At 36.1% G+C, this 22,075-nt stretch overlaps 1 protein-coding gene across 12 annotated transcripts in view; it reads right to left on the bottom strand.

Moving 5' to 3' along the window:
* The window catches only part of CLOCK (clock circadian regulator), a 133,574-nt gene that overhangs the window by 40,052 nt on the left and 71,447 nt on the right, over positions 1-22,075 (bottom strand). For 8 of the 12 annotated variants that reach the window (XM_081227145.1, XM_081227146.1, XM_081227141.1 and 5 more), the window contains 5 exons: positions 21,319-21,408; positions 18,937-18,996; positions 14,856-15,004; positions 11,829-11,920; positions 5,851-5,940 (listed from right to left, as the gene is read on the bottom strand). In XM_081227145.1, coding sequence (XP_081083271.1) covers positions 5,851-5,940; positions 11,829-11,920; positions 14,856-15,004; positions 18,937-18,996; positions 21,319-21,365 — 438 coding nt within the window. In that variant the 5' untranslated portion in view covers positions 21,366-21,408. Of the gene's footprint in view, positions 1-5,850; positions 5,941-10,986; positions 11,111-11,828; positions 11,921-14,855; positions 15,005-15,486; positions 15,632-18,936; positions 18,997-21,318; positions 21,409-22,075 lie in introns of those variants that run through there. The other 4 variants (XM_081227152.1, XM_081227150.1, XM_081227151.1 and 1 more) reach the window with 4 other exon arrangements.

The raw sequence follows: 22,075 nt of genomic DNA, 5'->3' as shown, positions 1-22,075 counted from the left end.
GATTGTTAAAAGCAAAACAAAAAAGCTTCAAACAGTAACCAAAAATAGCCACCGTGGATGGTAAGAGGTGGGAAAAGGGGTGTTTACCACTCTTGTACAAGCAATACATTTACACTCTTCCTTCTGTATCTTCTCTAGCCTTCAAGGTCCACCTCATGAAGTGGAGGACCTTTGCCCTCTCTCACCACATGTTTGTACCCTTCCATCTTGCAAAGACCAGTTCAAATTATTTCCTTCAAAAATATGTCCCTTAACTGCATAATCCACAGTAAAAATAATAAAGTTCCTTTAGTAATTACTACTCATATCCTTCATTTCCCATCAAAAATATTTAATTATATTTTAATCTCTATGTCCTACCGCTCTGTGGGTGAATTAAAGGGCCCTATCTCTTACACCTTTATCTCCTATCCTTCAAATCAAGACACAATAACACTGAGCTTTGCACGTAACGGTTATTAGTGCAGTAAATTATTTTGAATTAAGGAGTTACTTGATAAGCCTTAAGGGGTAACCACACCAAAAATATATCTGCATTTTAACAAGGAATTTTTCTGAATGTCTGAAAAGTCTCTAGAACAGAAGGAATAAACAAAAAATTAAGGCATGAACAACAAAAAAGGCTAGAAAATTGCCTTTTTTTCATAAAATAAAGTATTAAAATATAGGCATTGACATTAATGTAAAAAATAGTCTTGATAGAAAAATAAGATACCTATTTGTAGAACTAAAACTCATTTTGGAGATGATTACAGTTTCCTACAATTATTTCCTTTTACTGACATTTCTTCTACTATTTCAGTAAATTATGATCTGACCTTTGTCACCCTTGCTTTTTTATCTATAAATCTATAGGCTGTCTCATATGCCTAGAGAAAATAATATGACTATCTAGTATACAGAGTGGTGTAATCACAAGCACTACTTCTCCACCATTCTGCTTCCCCAGGCACTTGATAAACTGAAGTATCAGACTTAGTAGGCAACTAACTGATGTGTGATTTTCCATTAACCATTACACTTCCAATCTCTAAATGAAGTTGATCATATTTGATGTTGCCATACCATCCACTCAGTTCCCAAGCACAATTCAAAGGAAAGAGAAGAAAGTGACAGCTATCTGGATCCTTCTGTCTCCCTCAATTATTTTCATGAAGAAATGTAAATCCTGCTGATTGCCATATGATATAAATCAATAGGCTGTTTTCTTTACATTAGGTCAATGCAACCGTTCAGTGGAAATTATTAACTATCATCAATTATCTTTTCCTCAGCGAAAAAACTGACAAATACCTGCTATAGAGAGTAGCTGCTCAAAAGGGACTGAAAGCTCCTCCAAAAAAATGTCAGGTATATGTTGGATATAACATATTTTTCAACAACTATGTTCCTTATGTACAGGCATAAGGAACAGAGATTCTGGCCCTTTCAAGTAAGCTTTATTTGCTTATTTCAAATATTTGTTTTCTTATTAAAAGTATTTATTCACCAATAATCATATAACTATTGAAAAAATTCTAAATTGTTATTTCTGCATACTGCATTTACACCAAAGATGGTACTGACTTTCTTAGCACATTCTTCTGTTTATAATTCAAAATTACCAAGTTAAGAAGAGTGGAAAATGAAACGCTCATACAGTATCTTAATAGTGGCACTTTTAGTCCTGGACTCTATTAGGCTGTAACATGGTGAATCTTCCTCCCTATATTACATGGTAACAAATTTAATATACTCTCTTCTCAGGAACACATTTAAGCAAGTATGAGGAAAACAATCTTAAACTGTAGAATGTTACAAATTTTAAGTTCCTGGTAAAGAGACCCAACTTTATGTCTTGGCACTTCCACTAAATTGTACAATTAAGTCCAATTTCTCTGGGTTTCATGTATGCTTCTAACAAACAAAAAGGGGCTGGGCTAAGGACGTCTAAAATCCCTTCTGGCATGGAGGTGGTATGACCCCATAATTTTGTTGTAGAAAGCCACACCAGGAAAAAAAAATTTCATAAATTTCCTTTCCTGATTATTAGCCACAAATAGGTTAAAATGTACCTAAATTAATTTCATAAGTATGACATGACAAAGTTAAGAAAAAAATTTTTGCAGGACCTATAGAATCAGTCTTGCAATTTTACAGTCAAATTTAAATTAAAAAATGTTAAGTTACATTGACCACTGATTAAGATGGCAAATTTTAATTTCTCAACAGAACTGAATTATAAACACTAAAGTCTATATTTAGAGATTTGCTAATGTTTCTCCCCCTCTGGGCAAGAGCCAAAATTCCGTTTTAGACAAAAAGGTATGCATGTTCAAATACAAAGAAAGGCACACACACCATTGTTTTAAACCTTTTGTTTAGCATCTGTTACAGTTTAATTATTAATGGTAAGCCAAAACAGAAAATCACATACTTTTTTCCTTACTGTGTTTGATCCTAAACAAGTATTACTTCATTTTCTCAAAACACACTTGTGTTTTTGTTTTCAAACCTTCAAATAACATACAACATTGTCAGTGATGCGAAGGAGAGTACTGTAACTGGAGAGCGGTTAAAAAAAAAAAAAACTGTTTTAATAAAGGCTACTATTCACTCCGCATGGAATGAAATCGGTCTGCTGGATCAGCAGCGACCTCCTCTGCCCAAACGTTCACCTGCTACATGCTTTGGCTGACAAGACAATCAAAAAGATCCAGAAGATGTTACTAACAGAGGAAACTGAGTAGGGGACATATGGGACTCTCTGTACTATCTTCTCAATTTTTCTATAAATCTACAAATAGTTCTAAAATTAAAAGTTAAAAAAAAAATCCAGGAGGGAATGGTGATGAGGTTTCTCACTGAGGGGAGAATGTTAATGATCAAACACTTGGATTCCAACTAGATCTGTGGTAGACATGTTGTTATTTCAAAATGCAATTAAATATTCCCTCACTAAAGATCCAACACCAGTGTGCCATTAGGAAGGAGTTTTTAAAACATCTACATCAAATAATCTACTCACTTTCTTATACTCAATCAATAATTCCTAAGTGCCTCCCTGAGAAATTAGCCAGCACACATGGATACAGAGATGAAGTCCCTGCACTTAGGAAGCTTACATCTACCATTATCAAAATAAACAGAAAATTACAATTCATTATAAGTGTCACAGTGGCAGTACTTATAAGGTAACGTGATAACACAGAGAAAAGGAATCTAATTCTCAATGAAGTCCAGGAAAAGTGCCCAAGAAGCAGGCTTTTAAAAAGTCTGACCACATTGCAAATTATACCCTGACTATGCCTAAATTAAAGATTACATAGTTGCTATAAATACATAACCGAAAGAAAATCCAATAAAAATGTCTGTGGTTTAAAAGCATATATATAACTATACCTTTATGCAAGTTACTTAACCTTATTTTTTTAAATTGAAGTATAGTTGATTTATAGTATTATTAGTTTCAGGTGCACAATATAGTGATTCAATTTTTTTTATAGATTACACTCCAAAGTTACTACAAAAGTTTTTACAAGGTTATTACAAAAGTTATTTACACTTTAAAGTTATTACAAAATAATGGCTATATTTCCCTGTGCTGTACAATATATTCTTGTTGCTTATCTATTTTATACGTAGTAGGGGTAATCCCATACCCTTATCTCGCCCCTCCCCCCATCTTTCTCGCCACTGGTAACCACCAGTTTCTTTATCTGTGAGCCTGCTTCTGTTTTGTTATATACATTCTTTCATTTTATTTATTAGAGTCCACTATTCAATCTTAACCTTAGTCATATCTTAATCCTATCGAGGATTTCTTTCCCTGGCTTTTTTCACTATGTAAATATTTTTTTAATTAATTAATTAATTAATTTATGGCTGTGTTGGGTCTTCATTTCTGTGCGAGGGCTTTCTCTAGTTGTGGCAAGTGGGGGCCGCTCTTCATTATGGTGCGCGGGCCTCTCACTATTGTGGCCTCTCTTGTTGCGGAGCACAGGCTCCAGACGCGCAGGCTCAGTAATTGTGGCTCACGGGCCCAGTTGCTCCGCGGCATGTGGGATCTTCCCAGACAAGGGCTCGAACCCGTGTCCCGTGCATTGGCAGGCAGATTCTCAACCACTGCGCCACCAGGGAAGCCCCATAAACATTTTTTAAAAAAGAGTCCTCCAGAAAATTCTGTCCTTTTCTCTGCCCATAGTAGTTTACTTACATGTTGCTATAATCTCACTGTCTATTCCCTAACAATTTTTAGATGTTGGGCTAATCACCTATTGTTTGAGCTTACTTGTAAAGAAAGCCCCTAGAGAAGCAGTAAAGCCAAGTCATTTTCTGTGCGACCCGAAGGAATTAGCAAATTACTTACTGCCTGGCTTTCAGAAACAAAGTACCCTTTTAGAATCTGGCCTTTTAAGTATAGAGTCCATTCTCTTTACAAAGTAGCAGAGTAATCAGAGAGAAGGAGATACTGCTTTTCAACATCTCTTGAAAGAGATCCTTATAGAACAGTTGACTCTGTACTGTTACACATTTTCAAGAGACGGGCATTTTAAGAGTAATTTATAAGTAACTTCAAAATATTTACACCACAAGCCCCACTGTAAGCAGATAAGTTAGGGTGTCCCTGGAGAAAGAGAACCAGGAATAGCTTTCTTGACATAAGAGAAGCCATTTTGTAATCTAAGCCTGGCCACAATGCTTGCCCTGATCTCAGTATTTAATGATCTGAAGGGAACAAAGGAATGCAGGGAGAGAGAAAAGGCAGGCAAACAATACTGCAGGGATAAAGCAGAGTCCTAGTTCCTTCTCAAAGGATATACATAATAATACATCTGAGTTCTGTAGGAACCAAGGCCCCCCACCCCAAGTGGAGGATATAACGATGATGCTGACCTTTTCTGACTTCAGTCAAGTAAAGCTGGGACTCTGTCAACCTTTGCCCCACTTCTATGCTGAATTCTCCTCTGCTAAAGCCCCTTCCTGAATATGCATGTGCCCTTAGCTTAAAACTTCCCCAATTTTGCTGTCTGGGGAGACAATGTTTTGTGAAAGATCCCCCCCACCACCACCACCCCGTGCTCTCCTTACTTGCTGTGAGTTATGATAAATCCTTCCTTCTCCCAATCTTTGGCTTGGTTGGGTCTATTGGCTTGGCACCCACCAAGAGGCGAACCCAGTTTCTGGGTAACACCATCTTAGATAAGAACATTACATATTCAATAAAAACTTCAAATTCATAAGAACTGTCAATTGTAGCAGAGCACCTAGCATAGTACCTGGCAGAGCAGATGTTCAATAAATATATGTTAAGTAAAACAGCAAATACATAATTCAGGTATTCACCATTCTAATCAAAATTATAATTCTTTTTGAATTATCTACCCTTTTGATATTAATAACAAATTGAATATGGCCATTAAAATATTATCAACTCAAGCCACAGAGCACAAAAGTTCTGTATCTATTATTTTCAGTATGTTCTTATAAGTCATTCTTTTGAGAAAACTATTATTTAGCTGCAACAAATATCTCAGTAGAAATTTAGTTATTCTCAAGATAATTTCAGTGATTAAGCAATGTCTTCACCACACTGAGTAAAAAGTTAATACTGAAAACTCAGCATGATAATAAAGAGGGCAAGAAGAATAGAGGTTAGATAAAGTGGTAGTTGAATATTCAGTCACTATAGATTAGAGTTATGACTGACCTGAGAAAATACAGACATACTAAAACAAGAGACATATTTAGAGGTCTCATCCCCGCTCCAACCGCTGTTCAGCACTGCTCTGAGGGGTCCACTTCTTAGTGCTTTAAAACATTTAGAATAGGCATTAAATAAGAAGAAGATCACAGGAGTTTTATACTTACTGGTAAATGTTCAAGTAATGAAGTTACACTCTCAGACACATATATTATGCTTCCATCTGTCATGATTGCTAAAAAAAAACCATCAAGAGCCTGAAATTAAACATAATGGTCAGTTAAATGAAAAGAAAAAAGTATTTCACAGGACAGAAATAAAAATCTAAGATAAATGACAAAGGACTTAACTGTGGAAATTTCCAGAGCACTGTCAAAATGCTAGCTTTTCCCCTTTACAATACCTTAGTATCTATCTTTGTGCATTTTAAAATGCTTCTGGAAAAAAAAAATCACTCCATGGCCATTATTGGATGATTGGTTTCTAAAAGGTAGAAACAATGTTCTACCTTTATCATGTTATTATACAACAATGGCCTTATTTGAAGATGTTAATATCTCCGAAGCACATAGGCCACCAATAATATGTCTTTGGCACACAAAAGAACACATTACCACCTTCGGATATATTAACAGACAAATATTATGTACAGACTGAAGCACAGGGAGATACATGGGGAATAAAGTGAAAGGGAATAAGCTGAAAAAGTAGGCTGAGGTCAGATCATGAAAGGCCTTGAATACCAGGGCAAGACATATGGATTTTTTTCAAGAGCGGTCTGGAAGCAGTGTGTAAAATGGATTTAGAGGAAAAAGTGAATTAAGAGGAAAATCTCAGTGGCCTTCAGAATAGTTGGGGAAGTTAAGGAGAATCCAAATGAAATTAGCAGCAGTAAGAATACAGAAGGACAGACTTAGACAAGCATTAAGAAATGTGATGTTAGAGTTCAGGAGAGAAGTCAGCATAGGGGAACAATACTTAATAATAAGGCAATCCTGGGACTTCCCCGGTGGCGCAGTGGTTAAGAATCCGCCTGCCAATGCAGGGGACACGGGTTCGAGCCCTGGTCCGGGAAGATCCCACATGCTCCGGAGCAACTAAGCCCGTGCGCTACAACTACTGAGCCTGCGCTCTAGAGCTTGCAAGCCACAACTACTGAGCCCACATGCCACAACTACTGAAGCCTGCGTGCCTAGAGCTCATGCTCTGCAACAAGAGAAGCCACCGCAATGAGAAGCACGCGCACCTCAATGAAGAGTAGTCCCCGCTCGCCACAACTAGAGAAAGCTCGTGTGCAGCAACGAAGACCCAACCCAACTCAGCCAAAAATTTTTAAAAATAAATGTATAAAATAGTAATAATAATAATAAAGCAATCCTGTATTCACATATCACAAAGTTTTTCATTTGAGAATCCTAGGCACCAAAGTTGCAGCTGAAGAAATGAGATCTGCAAAAGAGAGAATGCCAGACAAATCCTTGGGGAATAATCTATTTATGGGAATGAGAAGGAGCAAAAGCACCAGAGAAAATGACAAAGACAGAATACACTGTTGTCGATGAAGTCAATGGAAGAAAGAATGACAAAGTGAATGAGGAGGAAGAGGGATGGTTCAGTATAACATAGAATCAAATAAGACAAGGAATGAGAAAATGAGGACTGAATTTTGGTGACTTTTAAGAGTAATTTCAATAGGAAGGTGAGTCACACTACAATGAGTTTAGAGATGGGTGGATGATAAGAAGTCTATTATAAATCACTCTTTCTTCCCTTCTAAAGTTCATGAAAGGACACATTTTGAGGGGACAAAATATCAAGGGAAGTCTTTTTTTTTTGCGGTACGCAGGCCTCTCACTGCTGTGGCCTCTCCCATTGCGGAGCACAGGCTTCAGATGCGCAGGCTCAGCAGCCATGGCTCATGGGCCCAGCTGCTCCAAGGCAGGTGGGATCTTCCCGGACCGGGGCACGAACTTGTGTCCCCTGCATCAGCAGGCAGACTCTCAACCACTGCGCCAGCAGGGAAGCCCGGAAGTCATTTTTTTAAAAAGTAACTGAAATATATTTGCAGGCTGAAGGAAAAGAAGATGCAATAGAAAAGATGTTGAAGATATACAGCAGAAAAGATACACCGTAAGAGGAGTTCCTCTTCTCCTATCAAAATAGTTATCACAGGGCTTCCCTGGTGGCGCAGTGGTTGGGAGTCCGCCTGCCGATGCAGGGGACACGGGTTCGTGCCCTGGTCCGGGGGGATCCCACATGCCGCGGAGCAGCTGGGCCCGTGAGCCATGGCCGCTGGACCTGCGCGTCCGGAGCCTGTGCTCCACGACAGGAGAGGTCACAGCAGTGAGAGGCCCACGTACCTCAAAAAAAAAAAAAAAAAAAAGTTATCACACCAAATTTGAATTTCTTGTTTAAGTATAGGGTTCTCTTAAAGGATACAATCTCCAGGGAGAACTATGTATAACTCCTCCAATACTGTATCTGCAGCACCTAGCATATGTGTGGCCCGTGGCAAGTAAAAAATAACCTGTATGTAATTTATGGATCTGAGAGTTAGAGTAACCTCTCTCCAAGTAACTGCTGAGGTACGTGTTGGAAGTAGGGAAAAAGGCATCCCCCACCTCCCCTTCCATTGAGGGAGACGTTTGGATATCAGAAAGTACTTATTTTTTGAGTAGATGCCTGTTTTCTAGAATGGCTCAAACTCATTCTTGGCTAATGTAAGAGGAGGGGGTGAAAATCTTATACTTTAAGCAAATTCATGAAATTTTTACAAAAACTCCTTGGTACAATAATGCTGGTATTATTTCCTAAGGAAAAGGGTCAAAATGATGTTAAGAAGGACATGCTTTTCTCATGTGAAGCTAGATTGTGTCATCTTTGAAAGCAAATTACATTTTCTATGATGATCTCTATTTGCTAGAAATTAGGATGCAGCTCTCATCTGTGAAGAGAATCAACTAAAATCAGAACTCTTAATGACTTGATCCCACTCCCAGAACCAGAGCCTGCTCCTTCCTCTTTCAAAGCAGGCAAAGATTCAGCAGAGAAAAGCCTCCACCAGCATCTCGCCAAGTCTTAACACAAGAAGGGATCCAGGGCTCAAACTTCTTTTGAGTGGAGGAATGTAATTTCCCAAGAAGGTAAGTAGGTACACCAAAACCTGAAGGGGCCTTGAGGAGGAAGACTCGAGAGATGTGGAAGGAAGATCAAGACAGAAGGACATCCTCATACCAAGACTGAAGACCTTGAAGGTTATCCCTTGCCCACGTTGTATGATAGGAGGGAAAGGGCTCATTAGTTAAAACTCATCTTCCTATTTGACATCTACTTTACCCACAACAAAAGGCCTGTGTAAACCTTCGCTGTTTCCTTAGTGGGTGTTTAATATGGGAAGACTGGATGGAAGTTCTAGGGAAGGGGACAGAACCACCTTGTGATGAGGCAGGCAGGGCACTGGCCCTTCCCTTGTACATTACTGGAGAGAGCTGCCAGCTGCCGAGGAGAAAGAACTCCTTACAAGGAGATGACTTCACACAGAGATGACTTTGCATAGAGGTCTGGTCAGGGTAAACTGCCCTAATTTCCTTGGCTACTCTCAACACCCCCAGCAAGGGTAGCAAGCAATATTCCTTAAGCAACAGAGACAAGACGGAGAGGGACGGGTGGCAACGGAAGAATGGAGAAAAACAGCCAACACATAAGGTATAAGTGAATTTTAAGATCTTAGTCTGAGTTCTTGAATTAATTAGCAATCTGACCAGACAAGCTGCAGCCTCTCCAGGCCTCATCCGTAAAACGAAGAGGTTGAGCTGAATGACCCCAACTCCTCTACTAGCAGCTCTAACATTCTACGACATAGCCTACAGCTGAAATTCTACTGAAAAGGGTATCCAGACTGCCTGCCTGTAATCTCATCAACATGACCAGCAAACAGTAACACAACTAGGTTAGGTGGACCCAGGTTACAGTACACACATTTATACATATCCTTCAATCTCGGCAATATGAACTTAAAATGCATATTTACTTAGTAGTTGTAAATATTCACTAAAAATCAAAAATATGCTTGACATATTGAAAATAAATAAATGTAGTATTTTTCAGGAATGTAATTTTAAAAGCAGTGAGGATAATCATGAGATAACTAATTTATATTTTCAAAATTAACATGTTTAAATTTTCTCTGTTGCATATTATATACAATGTTACAATCTCTAGACTCTATTTTTTAACACGTATCTACATATGCACTACATGGCAATTAATTTAAAAAATCTGTTCATTGTAAAGAAAAATTTGAGGACAATGCTTTCCATTTAGCTTATTAGTGAATAGGTAATTTACCTTGCTAAGATTCTTAAGTGTGGATATTACATCAATTTATGAATTTATAAAAAATTTTTCATACCAATAAAGCAGGGTACATAAATAGCTTATGATTAACACAGAAGATCTTATTAAACGACTACATTAAGAAATAATCAAAGAAAAAATTAAAGAGGAATTAAATGAGTTGATTTCTTTTTGTGGTTATAGACATTAGCTTGTGTGTACCCTGTCATAAATGTATTACTTCTATCTAAAGAGATAATTTCGGACAATGGCAAACTACTTCTAAGAGGAGAAAAAATTTAACAAAATTGGAACTATTATTTGGTTTGTAACTTAAGTGTCCACTAACTTAAAGAGTTGACTGCTGGTTACTAAGCTAAAAGTCCTGTGCCACGGCTAGCCTTCACTGAAAACAAGTCTCATGAGTGGCAGTGGGCACAAGGGCTGGGGCCACAGGGACCAGAGGCTAGTCTTCCTGCAGTGAGTCCTAGCTAAGCTAATTACTGTTTTATTTTGAGCAAATTTCATAATCCCTTTGTTCCTCAATTTCCTCATCTGAAAGTTAGAAAGGGATACTAATAGTTTATCTTCAGAAGATTATTGTGAGGATTCACAGAGGTAATATGTGAAAAGTGCTCAGTTATTTTTCAGATTTTAAGCACAGCTTTAAATATATACACAATGTATTTATACTCCAACAAATTTTCATATGGTAACATTTCTGCTGAATAGGTAAAGACTTAATTAACCCAGCAATTAACTGTTCCACCTAAAGTATAAACAGAAAAATAGTTCATTAATTTGCAAAATAATGTTGCTTTAGGCTTTAGTCAATATACAAAGAAACCTGAGACATGGCTATTACATATACATACACCACACAGAAAAATGCTTAAGTTCTAAAATAACAGACCCAAACAAACAGAATAAGAAATGTAAATTATTTAACAACCTCTATATATTCCTACCTCAACTGCTTTCCTCTACTTCTTCCATGTCTACCTTCTTCTGCATATGTATTTTTCTTGTCCTTAACTGTTACCACCAAAGTATACCACCTTTGTTTATTGTAAGTTTTCATGGAAATCTGATACTGAACTCCGTACTTTGTGTGCATAGATGATACCTTATTAATGTAAATAGGAAATGATTAAAAAGTAAAAAAGTAAAATAGGTATGAGTGACTCAAAATTTTTGTGGATTTTATAATTGATAGTATGTTATTAAGTTTTGCAATTCTAAGCAAATATGACCTGAATTGTTTTCAAAAATAATTTTGTCGCAAAAGAACATCTACTTATTTCATTTTAGAAGTTTCTATTTGAATTGAGAAGAGTTGCCTTTCAATGTATATTTATTATTTTAATATTTTCAAAATACTTCATTTATTACCATTTTATGTTGTGTTTAGGTGGATTTTAATTTGTTAAAAAAATCCTACTGTCCAGTAGAATACATTTCATAATAATATTTAGTATGTGATGAATAATATATTTTATTTTTCATTTGAATGTTACTGTGGTCCAGGTAGAGAACTTGGTAGTTATAGGTTTCTGACTTTTACTAAGCCTCTCAAAGATTCAGATGATTCTGAAACCACAAAGATTTGGCATTATTTTACCACATAGTACTATTTCCTTACAATACTTATATCAGTTAATTTTAACTGAAGAGATAGTTGATTGATTTACACTGAATTAAGATTTTTCAATATTAAATTAATATTGTTAAAACTATACTAAAATTGGTAACCCCTGTGATTTCTTTTTTAAGGAAAATAAAACTTTTCAAAAATTAAATCTGGACATACCTCCAGCATTAATTGTGTAAACTCTTCATTACTAAGGAATGTAGGTTTCCAGTCCTGTCGAATTTCACTAGCATCTGACTGTGCAGTGATTTCTGTAAACAGATTGACACATTAGCGGTATAGTCCAACCACAGGGAGAGGGTGGTGGTACAAAAGTCCTACAAGTTGCCTTCCCTTCTCCCACTCTAAACCATAGTCAATAACATTCATTGGTCTAGGTAGATTATCAGGAGGTCCAAGTTTGGGGATGAGGAAATATTTGAGCTAATGTAGCAAGTTATCTCCTTGGATTTGCTCTCCTGAAAATACCAGTCTCTTTGGATTTTCTTTGGGGAGCTCTGAGAACCTGTATTGCTGACAGGCCTGAGATTGCTTCCTGCTTTACACAATGACCAAACAAGAATCAGAACAAGCAGATTAGACCAAGCATTAGGAATATATTCTTTTTCCCCTTCCTTTCTTTGCCGTTCAAACAGTAGCACCTAGAGCAGACATAAGGATGTAAACCTGGAGGAAAGGAGCCAAGGAGATCAGTCAGTCTGCTTTTAAAAAAGAATGACTTTATTTCACTCCAAAAAAAAATTAAAAAAAAAGAATGACTTTAGGCCTGCCTATTGCCAGGCAGAAAGATTCTTTCTAGTCTAAGGTATTCTATTCTTAATTAATCAAGGAGACTAAAATAAAATTTTAGACAAATACTTTATAGTAATAAACCCAGAGTAATCCTGCTTAGTGTCCTCTGGTATGTTTTCTTAGTGGTAGGAAGCTGGTCAAAAATTTGCAGATCCCTGGCTTAAGGCACACATTTTAACACAATAATTATAGTTTATCTTGCAACACACTTCTAATGGATTTAGTTATGAGAAAACTGTTCATAAATGATGAAATGTGAACTATTTAGGTAATATTTTTTCATTTTTAAATGTGGACATATTAAAACAAACAAGTAAAATTAAAATCTATGTCATAGAGTTTACTCTACAAAATATACTCTACCTTGCAGTGAAAAAAATGGACTAAGTTGTTTTGATTTTTCTATTACCAGATATATAAATATAGCATATTAAATTGGCACCCAAAATTTGGCATATTGGAAATGCCTGTACTAGATATGAAGAGTAACTGAGAAGTATAGCTACTAATTCTGTGGAACATAGTCATGCTTTTCAAATTCACATTATATACATTCAGAAAAAAGGACTTAAATCCATAAGCAAATCCCATCAAGTTTAGTTAAACCCAGGTTTATTTTTAGAGTAAGAAGTATATAAGAATTACCTTTCAATTTAAGGTAAATTTTTTTGGTGTGAGAATCATATACCCAATTTTGAAAAAAATATCTAAATGCCAAAATGAATCCTCTATTGTCAGGGGGAAATAATTATGCATGCATATTATTTCATTTCATTCAACAATCATTGACTGAACTACAATGTCTGAGGAATGAGTGTGCTATCTAACAAGGGGCCCTGAAGTTAGTGAGAATACTATTTGTAGAGATAAAACGTAATGATAATGGTGGCAATAAAAATGAAGACCAGCAATTTTGAGAATAATCAACAAAACTGGCAACTGTGATACTGTACTACAGAAGATGAAAAAAATGCAAAACTCTTCTCAGGTTTGAGTCCCAGGGGATTGAAAGGGTAGTGGTGTGAAAATGGAAAAAGGAAAGCTGAGAGAAAGAGATGACTTGACAAATGAAAATGAATTCAACTTCAGATGCGTTGAGTCTGAGGACACATAAAACAAAGACCCAGAAGTTACCTGGAAAAAAAAAAACCTGAAAAGTTTGCATCTAAAAATATATATTTAGTAGTTTAAGAGAGAGGCAAAACCAAGGGAAGGAGCATAGAGAAAGCAAGGGCACAAAAGACAAGACCTTGAGCAATGTCACGTTCAGAGGGCAGAAAAAGAAAGAGGAAAGAAGTTAGCTGCTCAGTTGGGAGGGAGAGGTGAATGAAGAAGTACAGTGTATCTCAGGCCAAGGGAAAAGGAAGCCAGTGGAGGACGGATGAAAATTTCCAGTGCTTCAGAGATGCAGAATAGGATGAAATATAAGAAAAAGCTACCGATTTATTGGTAGCAGAGGGGGTGGGGGGTCATGGCATTAATTAAATTAACAAAAAATAATTTTAAACAGTGGTGGAGCATAAACCAGGCTAGTAATGTATCACAGAGTGAGCTAGCAAGAAATAGTGGCACTAGTTACAAATTCTCTTTCTGAGAAGTTCTGCAGTTTCATTTCCATCTGAAAAAGAAATGTCCTTTTACAAGTTTTTCACCTATTTTCTATTAAGTAGCATTTATTAAGTACCAAAATACTTAACATTCTTTAAAATTTTCTTTTCATGACTTATTTACTCAAAGTGATTTTCTTTGATTAACAAATAATCACTTTAAAACACAGTGTTTTTATTTCCTAGATATGCACTGAAGCAATCTTTTAAAATGACATATAAAGTTCTCATGATCTGACTCTTGCTTCTCTTTCAAATATACCCATAACTTTCCAACTCAAACTATGCTCCAGTTAAACTGAACTCTCGCTGCTTCTCTGGTTTTACACATGCTATTTCCTCCATGTGAAATGCTGTTTTTCTTAAGCTAACAGGAAGACTCAGTTGAAAAATAAACTGTTAAGATTTCCCTGACACATTCTTTCCTCTGTGTTCTCACACAAAGTTTACAGTTTACGAGCACTACTCACATTATAATTACTTGCATTGCAATTAGCGGTTTATATGTTTGTCTCCCTTGGCCTGAGTTACTTGAGGGCCAGGACTGTTACCCTGCACCACAAGAATCTAGGATATACTAGTAGGCACTAAATACATGTTTGTTGAATGAAAGAAAGAACATACCAGGAAATCTTTAAAAAGGCAATTATTTCCTTTTCTTAAAAATGGTTAGGAAGCATACAGTCTCAAGCCATCACTGCCAAGATTCCATCACATTATGCTTTAAGAGACAGTCTGTTATTATTCAAAAAAAAAAAAAATCCAGTTTACAAAGTTAAAAATGTACCTTTATGTTTTCGTAAAAAATCAATGCTCTTCTGTAGAACAGTAGATTTGTCCATCTTTCTAGCATTCCCAGGAAGCATGGATCCCAGTTCTTTAATGAGAACATTAAACTGATCTCTACGTTTCTTTTCAGATTTGTTTCTAGATACTCTGATGAAATAAAAAATTAAATAACCAGTTTTCAAACAGTCCATTTAATTACACAAATAGCTTAATACAGTGCTCAATACAGACACAACCACAGAGCATGTACTTCTGTCAATACAGATGGTAATAAATATTTATATCCTAGGTTACCAACAATATACAGTTAATCAGGGCAATAATTTTTCTTCTTGGTTTAAAGACACTTTTACATTTTAAGCATTCAGTATACATGTTTTTATGAAAATGTCAGTAAGACAAACTACATTCAAATCTCAGGTTTTATTTAATCTAATATTTACCAAGAATCTGTATTTTCCTTATAAGGTTATTATGAATATTACTGAGATACAGTTTCTGAAAGCACATATAATGTATAAGTCCAAATCATTAAAAATTATTGAATAGGAGAAAGTTATCCATCTCCTGTAAGTTTTAAATTATAAACAGAAATCTAAAAATGAAAATTTCCCTACCCTCAGGCTTACCCACACATTCTTCCTCTTTATTCCTCCATCCCAGCCTCCAACACAGAGCTGTAACCACTCTTTTGCATAGCTGTCTCGCCACTGGATTGTAGGCTTCTTGATAACAGAGCCCCAGTTTTTTCATCTAAGCACTTAAGCATAACACCTAACAAACAGTAAGTGCTCAAAATATATGTGCTAAAGGAATAATTCCCACTGTTCTATGTGAAGCAGGAACTAGAAGCAAATTCTTAGTTGCACTGAGAACTCTTGAGATAAATAAACACAATTATTTACAGAGCAATTAATCATTCCATAATACTTCTAATTACCTGCTTTGTGAAGTCAGATTTTAGAATTCAATTTTAGAAAGTACACTACTTTCCCAAAAGATCCCAAAAGGTCAGAGGGTAATTCTATTAATTTAATTTAATTTATTTCAGTAAAGAAGGAGCATTTATTCTGTATTAGTACTGGGAAAAAATACAACTGTTCAAACCTCTTAAGAAACATAACAGAAATTAACTGACTCCCTCACCAAACATTGAGTGCTTTGTTATAATGACATAGACTGTGCTAATAAGGACTAGGGATACTAGAGAAAGATAAGCCCTTTCAAGAAATTCACCTAATACCTATGGAACCTCCTAAGTGTGCCGAATTGAGTTATGAAGGCTAAGTGAGAAAGGGATGGTGGCGGGGTGTGAGCAGGGCATTCCAAACACAGGAAACTTGAACAAAGGTGAAAACCTTACAGGAATTCCCTGGCAGTCCAGTGGTTAGGACTCCTCACTTCCACTGTAGGGGGCATGGGTCTGATCCCTGGTCACGGAACTAATGTCCCTGCATGCTGTGCGGTATGGCCAAAAAATAAACAAATAAATAAATAAAGGGCCACACATCTATCACAAGTAGTTCAGCATGGCTCATGTAGCTAGTGTACAAGCTTTCTGTGCCCAGCTATGCTGAAGTTGGGGGAGGAGGGTGGGTGGCAGTTAGGAATAATAAGTACTGGAAGAAAAAATCATGAAGTTTTTATGCTACACAAAAGGATTTAGTTTAATAGTGAAAGCCATGGGAAGGCACTAAAAGGTTTTAAGCAAAGAAATGACTGACATGAACAGAACTCCTTGTTAAGACCATTCTAGCACTAGAGTAATGAAAAGATCAGTGCTCGGCCAGACAAATTCATTTAACAAATACTACTGGAAATTTACTGTATGCCAAACAAGACTGGAGGCCAGATGACCATTTAGGAGGCAACTGCAATATCCTAGGCTATAAACCATGGCAGTGGCAGTGTTAATAGAGCAGTGTGGGTCTGAGGGTTAACAGGCAGAACTAGCAATTCTAGGTAAGTCAGATTTAGTTTGGAGTGGGGAAGCAAAAGAAATATCGAAGAGGATTCCCAAGTTACTGATAATGCTGTTTATCAATGTGTAATATAACTTGAGATATTAGTTTTGGTAGACCAATGGTTTGGGGAGAATTTAAATATGGTGAAATTGCCTGTTTGACATTTTAAAGGACGCATACTAGAGGAAGTTAGACATACAGATCTAGTTACATTCCTCTAGAAAGGAGTAAGTAGGAAATAAGCATCTGAGAATTATTATATATGAAATATCTGAAGACATGGGTAAAATTTAGAGCCATTATTTGTTGTATATAAGTTACTACTGGAAATTGTATATAATTGTATAAATGTTGTATATACGGCACTACTGGAAACATACATGAAATTTCATTTAATTCCTACAAAGTAGACTTTACTATTTTTCATGTTACAAGTGTGACAACTCAGGCATAAAAGAGAATATGCCCAGGATCATACAGTTACCATGAAGTAATAATTCAAAACAGGCATCTTAACTCCAGCGTAAGAAATATACAGAAATCAAATATCACTGCCAATTCTACCAGTGGATCACATCCATTAAAGCAACTTAATTTCATGTTACATTCAGGTTGGACGTACTCAGCCCTTGTGATGACCTCAATAATAACAGGCCACAGATGTCAGCATTCAACATGGTCCATTTAATTCTGACAGCATTATTATGAGGCCTTCTCTTTCTCCAAGGTTTCCCACAGCCATAGCATTTTTGGTCCCCTAAAAACACGATCAAACCTTCAAAGTCTCTGCGAACAGAATACCCTTAGCTCACCTTATCCATCTCTAAACTTGGCCTTTAAATCTGTCCAAGTTAATTCCTCAAAGTTTTACCTCTTCATTCAGGCAAGACTGATTATTCCCACCCTATCAGTGACTTTCTCTCTACCCTGAAATATTTTATAAGAACCTTCCCCCACTAGATTGAAGTTAAGGGAAAGGAGTTATCCAATATATTTTTAGCTTCAAATTCAGGTCTTTTTATTTCCTTGAATAAAGTTGTATAGCTTTCCTCATAATCTTCTTCTCAGATATATTTTAATCATTCATTTAAGAATTTAGCAGTTTATCTGGTTATGTGAATATTCTTCTTATCCCAGTACCTTTTATTTTGCTAAATACAGACATTTAGGAACTACTACTTATTATATGTTTATCTTTTGTATCTGTACGTAATGCTACAACACTCTCTACCCTCGTGTCTAAGCACCCAAGTAGTTCAATGTGGCTGGGAAAAAACCATAAAGTATTTACTGCTTACCCTCAATGACTACAAACTTGGCTGCAATGCTCTCTGGACCCTCCCTCCTGATACTGTAATCATCATCAAGGCCCGTATCTAAGGTCAAGCCCCCACCATCACCACCATGGCTCTAGATTCCATCCTGTCACCTACTTGATGATACCTCTCCATCAATTCTCCCCCCCTAGCCCACTCTCCATCACCCACTTTCCCTTCTGTTGGAGAATGGAGGCATGTCAAAAGACACAGAAGCCCACCCTGAAAGACCTCCCAAAGGCCAAAGCTGGAACAAACCGAGCAACAGAATAAATAACATAGCACTGAAGTACAACCTAAAGTACAAAATAAATCATGAGTCCATACAAAATATACATGAGTCTGTAGAGATATAAATAAATGGGAAAGAGACTTTTTATTTTTACAGAAGAATTTCAAATATGTGTAGATATCCCTTCCTATGGGAGGTGAAGCTTAATTCCCCCATCCCTACTCTGAAGGTGTGCTATCCTAAATAAATTATTTCCAAAGAATAGAGTGGGTTAACAGAAAATAGTAACTACAATGGTAAATCTAGGCAAACCCTGCCTTAGTCGAGTGACGAAGGCTAACATCCCCCGTGATGTCATGTAAATATTATGTGCCATAATATGATGTGGTGAGAAGGGCACCTTTAGAGGATAATTTAATTTATAAACTACATACTGATACTCTAACCTCTTCCACCTTGCTAACATATCTAAGTTCTTAAGGCAGATAGATTTTGGAAATCACTGATTTACTATTACATTTATTTATTATTCATTTATTTACTATTTTACATCTGAAGTTGAACTACCTTTTTGCTTTGTCCTTGTCATCTTCTTCCACCAACCCATCAAAAATACTACCATCGTCTCTAAAAGAAAAAGAAAGTGGATAGAGAAAATAAGACAGCAGACTCACTAAGCAACAGCAATACTAAAACAACGTATGAATCAAATCAGTTATATCCTAGGATTTTTGTAGAGTTATGGATTGCATAAATTCAAACTCAGTAACTACTAACCTGTTTTCTAACACATATAGACAAACAAAGTTCAGCTATGTTTTACATTTTAAAAAGTTTATTACAATAAACAAGAATTTAACTTTACCAGAGGTTAAATATCTTATTCCAAACTTTTAGTAACCAGTGAAAATCTATGGAAAGTCAGTATATTTGCCATTATATAAAATGATTCACTTGAAATTATTTTTAATTATAGTATCACATTTAAAAAACATATTTTCTGAGACATTTACACAAATCACACAAATCACTCAGAAACATCACAATATCTAGCATATTAACTTATACTGATATATTTTCATTCAGTACTGATTCATTTGACAAATATTTGTTAGCACTCATGTACCAGGCTCTGTTCTGGACACGATTACAGAGCAGTTAATTAGACATACAGGTCCCCACTGTCATACAGCTTATTTTCTAGTAGAAACAAATCAACATGAAAATGTATGAATTTTATTTTTCTTAAAAGGGGTGATGTTTTAATTACTGGGTGGTTACTTTAGTCTGAGTGGTTAGGGAAGGACTGGCTGAAGTGGGGACGTTTGAGCCTGAGATCTAAGCGACAAGAAGGTGTTGGTTATGGGAAGACCAAGGGGAAGAGTATTCTAACAAATGAAACCAAGAGCACTGGTGGCTAACTCCTTAATATAAGGGGCAATAGTAAATAGTTGTAAGTGATATGAGCTTTTACATGAACTCACTATCCACTTCTTTAACCACATCTTTCTGTGGCCTATAAAGTGCCTACGAGCCCCACAACTGAGATCATCTACAAATCTCGTATCATAGAGGTTCATGAGTAGACTTTTGGGGTTCCATGTATACAATGAAATTTATAAAAAATTCTGTATGTAAACGTACATTATTGAGAAGAGAGTCCATAACTTTCATGATATTCACAGAGATAATGAACTCATATTAAGAACCACTGCCTTATGTCTGAACACCCAGATGTTGTCCCTACAGGTCATACTGTCTAGAATAGGAACTGACAATCATTCAGAAGCATAATGCCAAAATCATATTTAATCTCTAGGAGTAGTGAAGAAACATCCTTTCTGAGGAAAAGACTACACATAGATTCCACCTGAAACTATGGCACAGCCCACATCCATGGCAGTGGCAGGCAGGTCTCCCTGAGGAAACTCCTTGCCCCTTAAGTCTTAAGCTCTGATAGAGTACATACCTTCACTATTTACCTCATAGAAAAGGGAGGAAAGCTGTCCCTAGATGTCAAAGTTACTTCTGTGCACAACCCTAGCTACAAAACTCTTAAAGAATCCCCTATGGAAGAATCACACATTACACTATAATAAAAGCACAGGAACTTTAGGAACTTTAGTGTCAGACCAATACAGGTCATAACTCCACCTTATTACTTACTACGTGACCTTAAACAAGTTATTTAACCTCTCTGGCCTATAGACTCCTCATCTGTAAAATCTCATGGAATTATTGTGAAGTTAAATGAAGTAAGACATAAAAAGTGCTCTGTACATTAGCTGTCAAAGAGCAGGTATTTTTAAAAAGCTGGTACTGTATTTCATCAAATTTAAGACACCACTGACTATAGACTTACTATTTTATGTGCCACTATGAAAGAAAACAATGCCACCAATTAAACTATGATAAGCCAATTGTAAGATGAATCCCAATGTCAGACATGTTAAAATGTAAAAGAATAAAAAATAAAGTCTTTAAATCAAAGAAACAAGGAGGCCCATCCTTTTCCCAATAGTAAGATTTAAAGATTATAATTTCAACTAATGAAATCCTAATTATAGTCACCTCTCATGAGTCACAAATGCTAAGATGCTTAAAGGGCTGAAGTTAGAACCAATAGATAAGGAGACAGATGATTCCACAAAGCTCCAAGGAAACATCTGCAATTGTCATAATTTATTTCAGAGCAGTTCTGACCAAATCACCCAGAATTACAGTTCAAGATCCATTCAGAACACAAACCACATGCTGTTGACTTTGGCTCTAGATAATATACCTTACTTACTATTACATGAAATTTGCTCGGTACAGAAGGTAAGTGTAACAGTAATTATGGTTAAGCATAATACTCCTTTTATCAGTTTGATATAGACCATTACTCTAATAGTGAATTTTTAAAATAGCTTTATATAATTCAAAATAAACAAGTCTCTAAAAACATACCTGTCAACAAGTGAGCTCATTTTACTACAGCTTACGGTAAACAACATAACATATTACGTTTTCGTCTTGTAGTAGACATTTGTACTTCTCCTTGGGTGGAAAGAAAAATAAATGGTCATTAGTTTTCTTAAAAACTTATGTCTACAAACACAGTAATTTGAGAAACACTATGTTTTCATAGAGACCTCAAAATGTTTTTGTTTCTACTGAAGGCTATAACATTATTTTCAAGCAAATATACTTAGGTGAGGCACATTTGAGGCTTTTTTTCCTTTTAAAAAAAGGACTACAGGGGAACAAAAATTGAAGACCATAATTCATTTTCTTTCTATAACAAAATAGTGGAAATTAAAAAGCCACTCTTAATATTCAGTATATATATTAGACTACATAGGCTACATATGTAAGCCTATGTAAGTAGGCTATAATAACACCAGCTAGTGGGCAATAAACATTTGTTGAAAACCTACTTTCTGTTAAACAGAATAGTTAGCTTTGGAAATAGAAGGATGAGAGACACAATCACTATAGGTAAAAATCTGCAATTAAAGAGGAAGATGGATAACTAAATAATTATAATAAAAGGGATGATGAAGGTATATTGGTGGGGGGGCAGTCAGAGGAAATATTCTTGATGACAGTGAGTTTGTTAGGCAGTCTAGATTCTTGTTGCTGAAAATGTGCTCCAGAGACCATCACCATCATCTGAGAGCTTGTTAAAATACAGAATCTTGATCCCAACTCTAGTCCCACTGAA

Source organism: Mesoplodon bidens (genome assembly GCF_964165515.1).
Source record: "Mesoplodon bidens genome assembly, chromosome: 1".
NCBI lineage: Eukaryota > Metazoa > Chordata > Mammalia > Artiodactyla > Ziphiidae > Mesoplodon > Mesoplodon bidens.
Note: the sequence above shows the minus strand (reverse complement) of the source record. Positions and strands in the feature narration are given on the sequence as shown.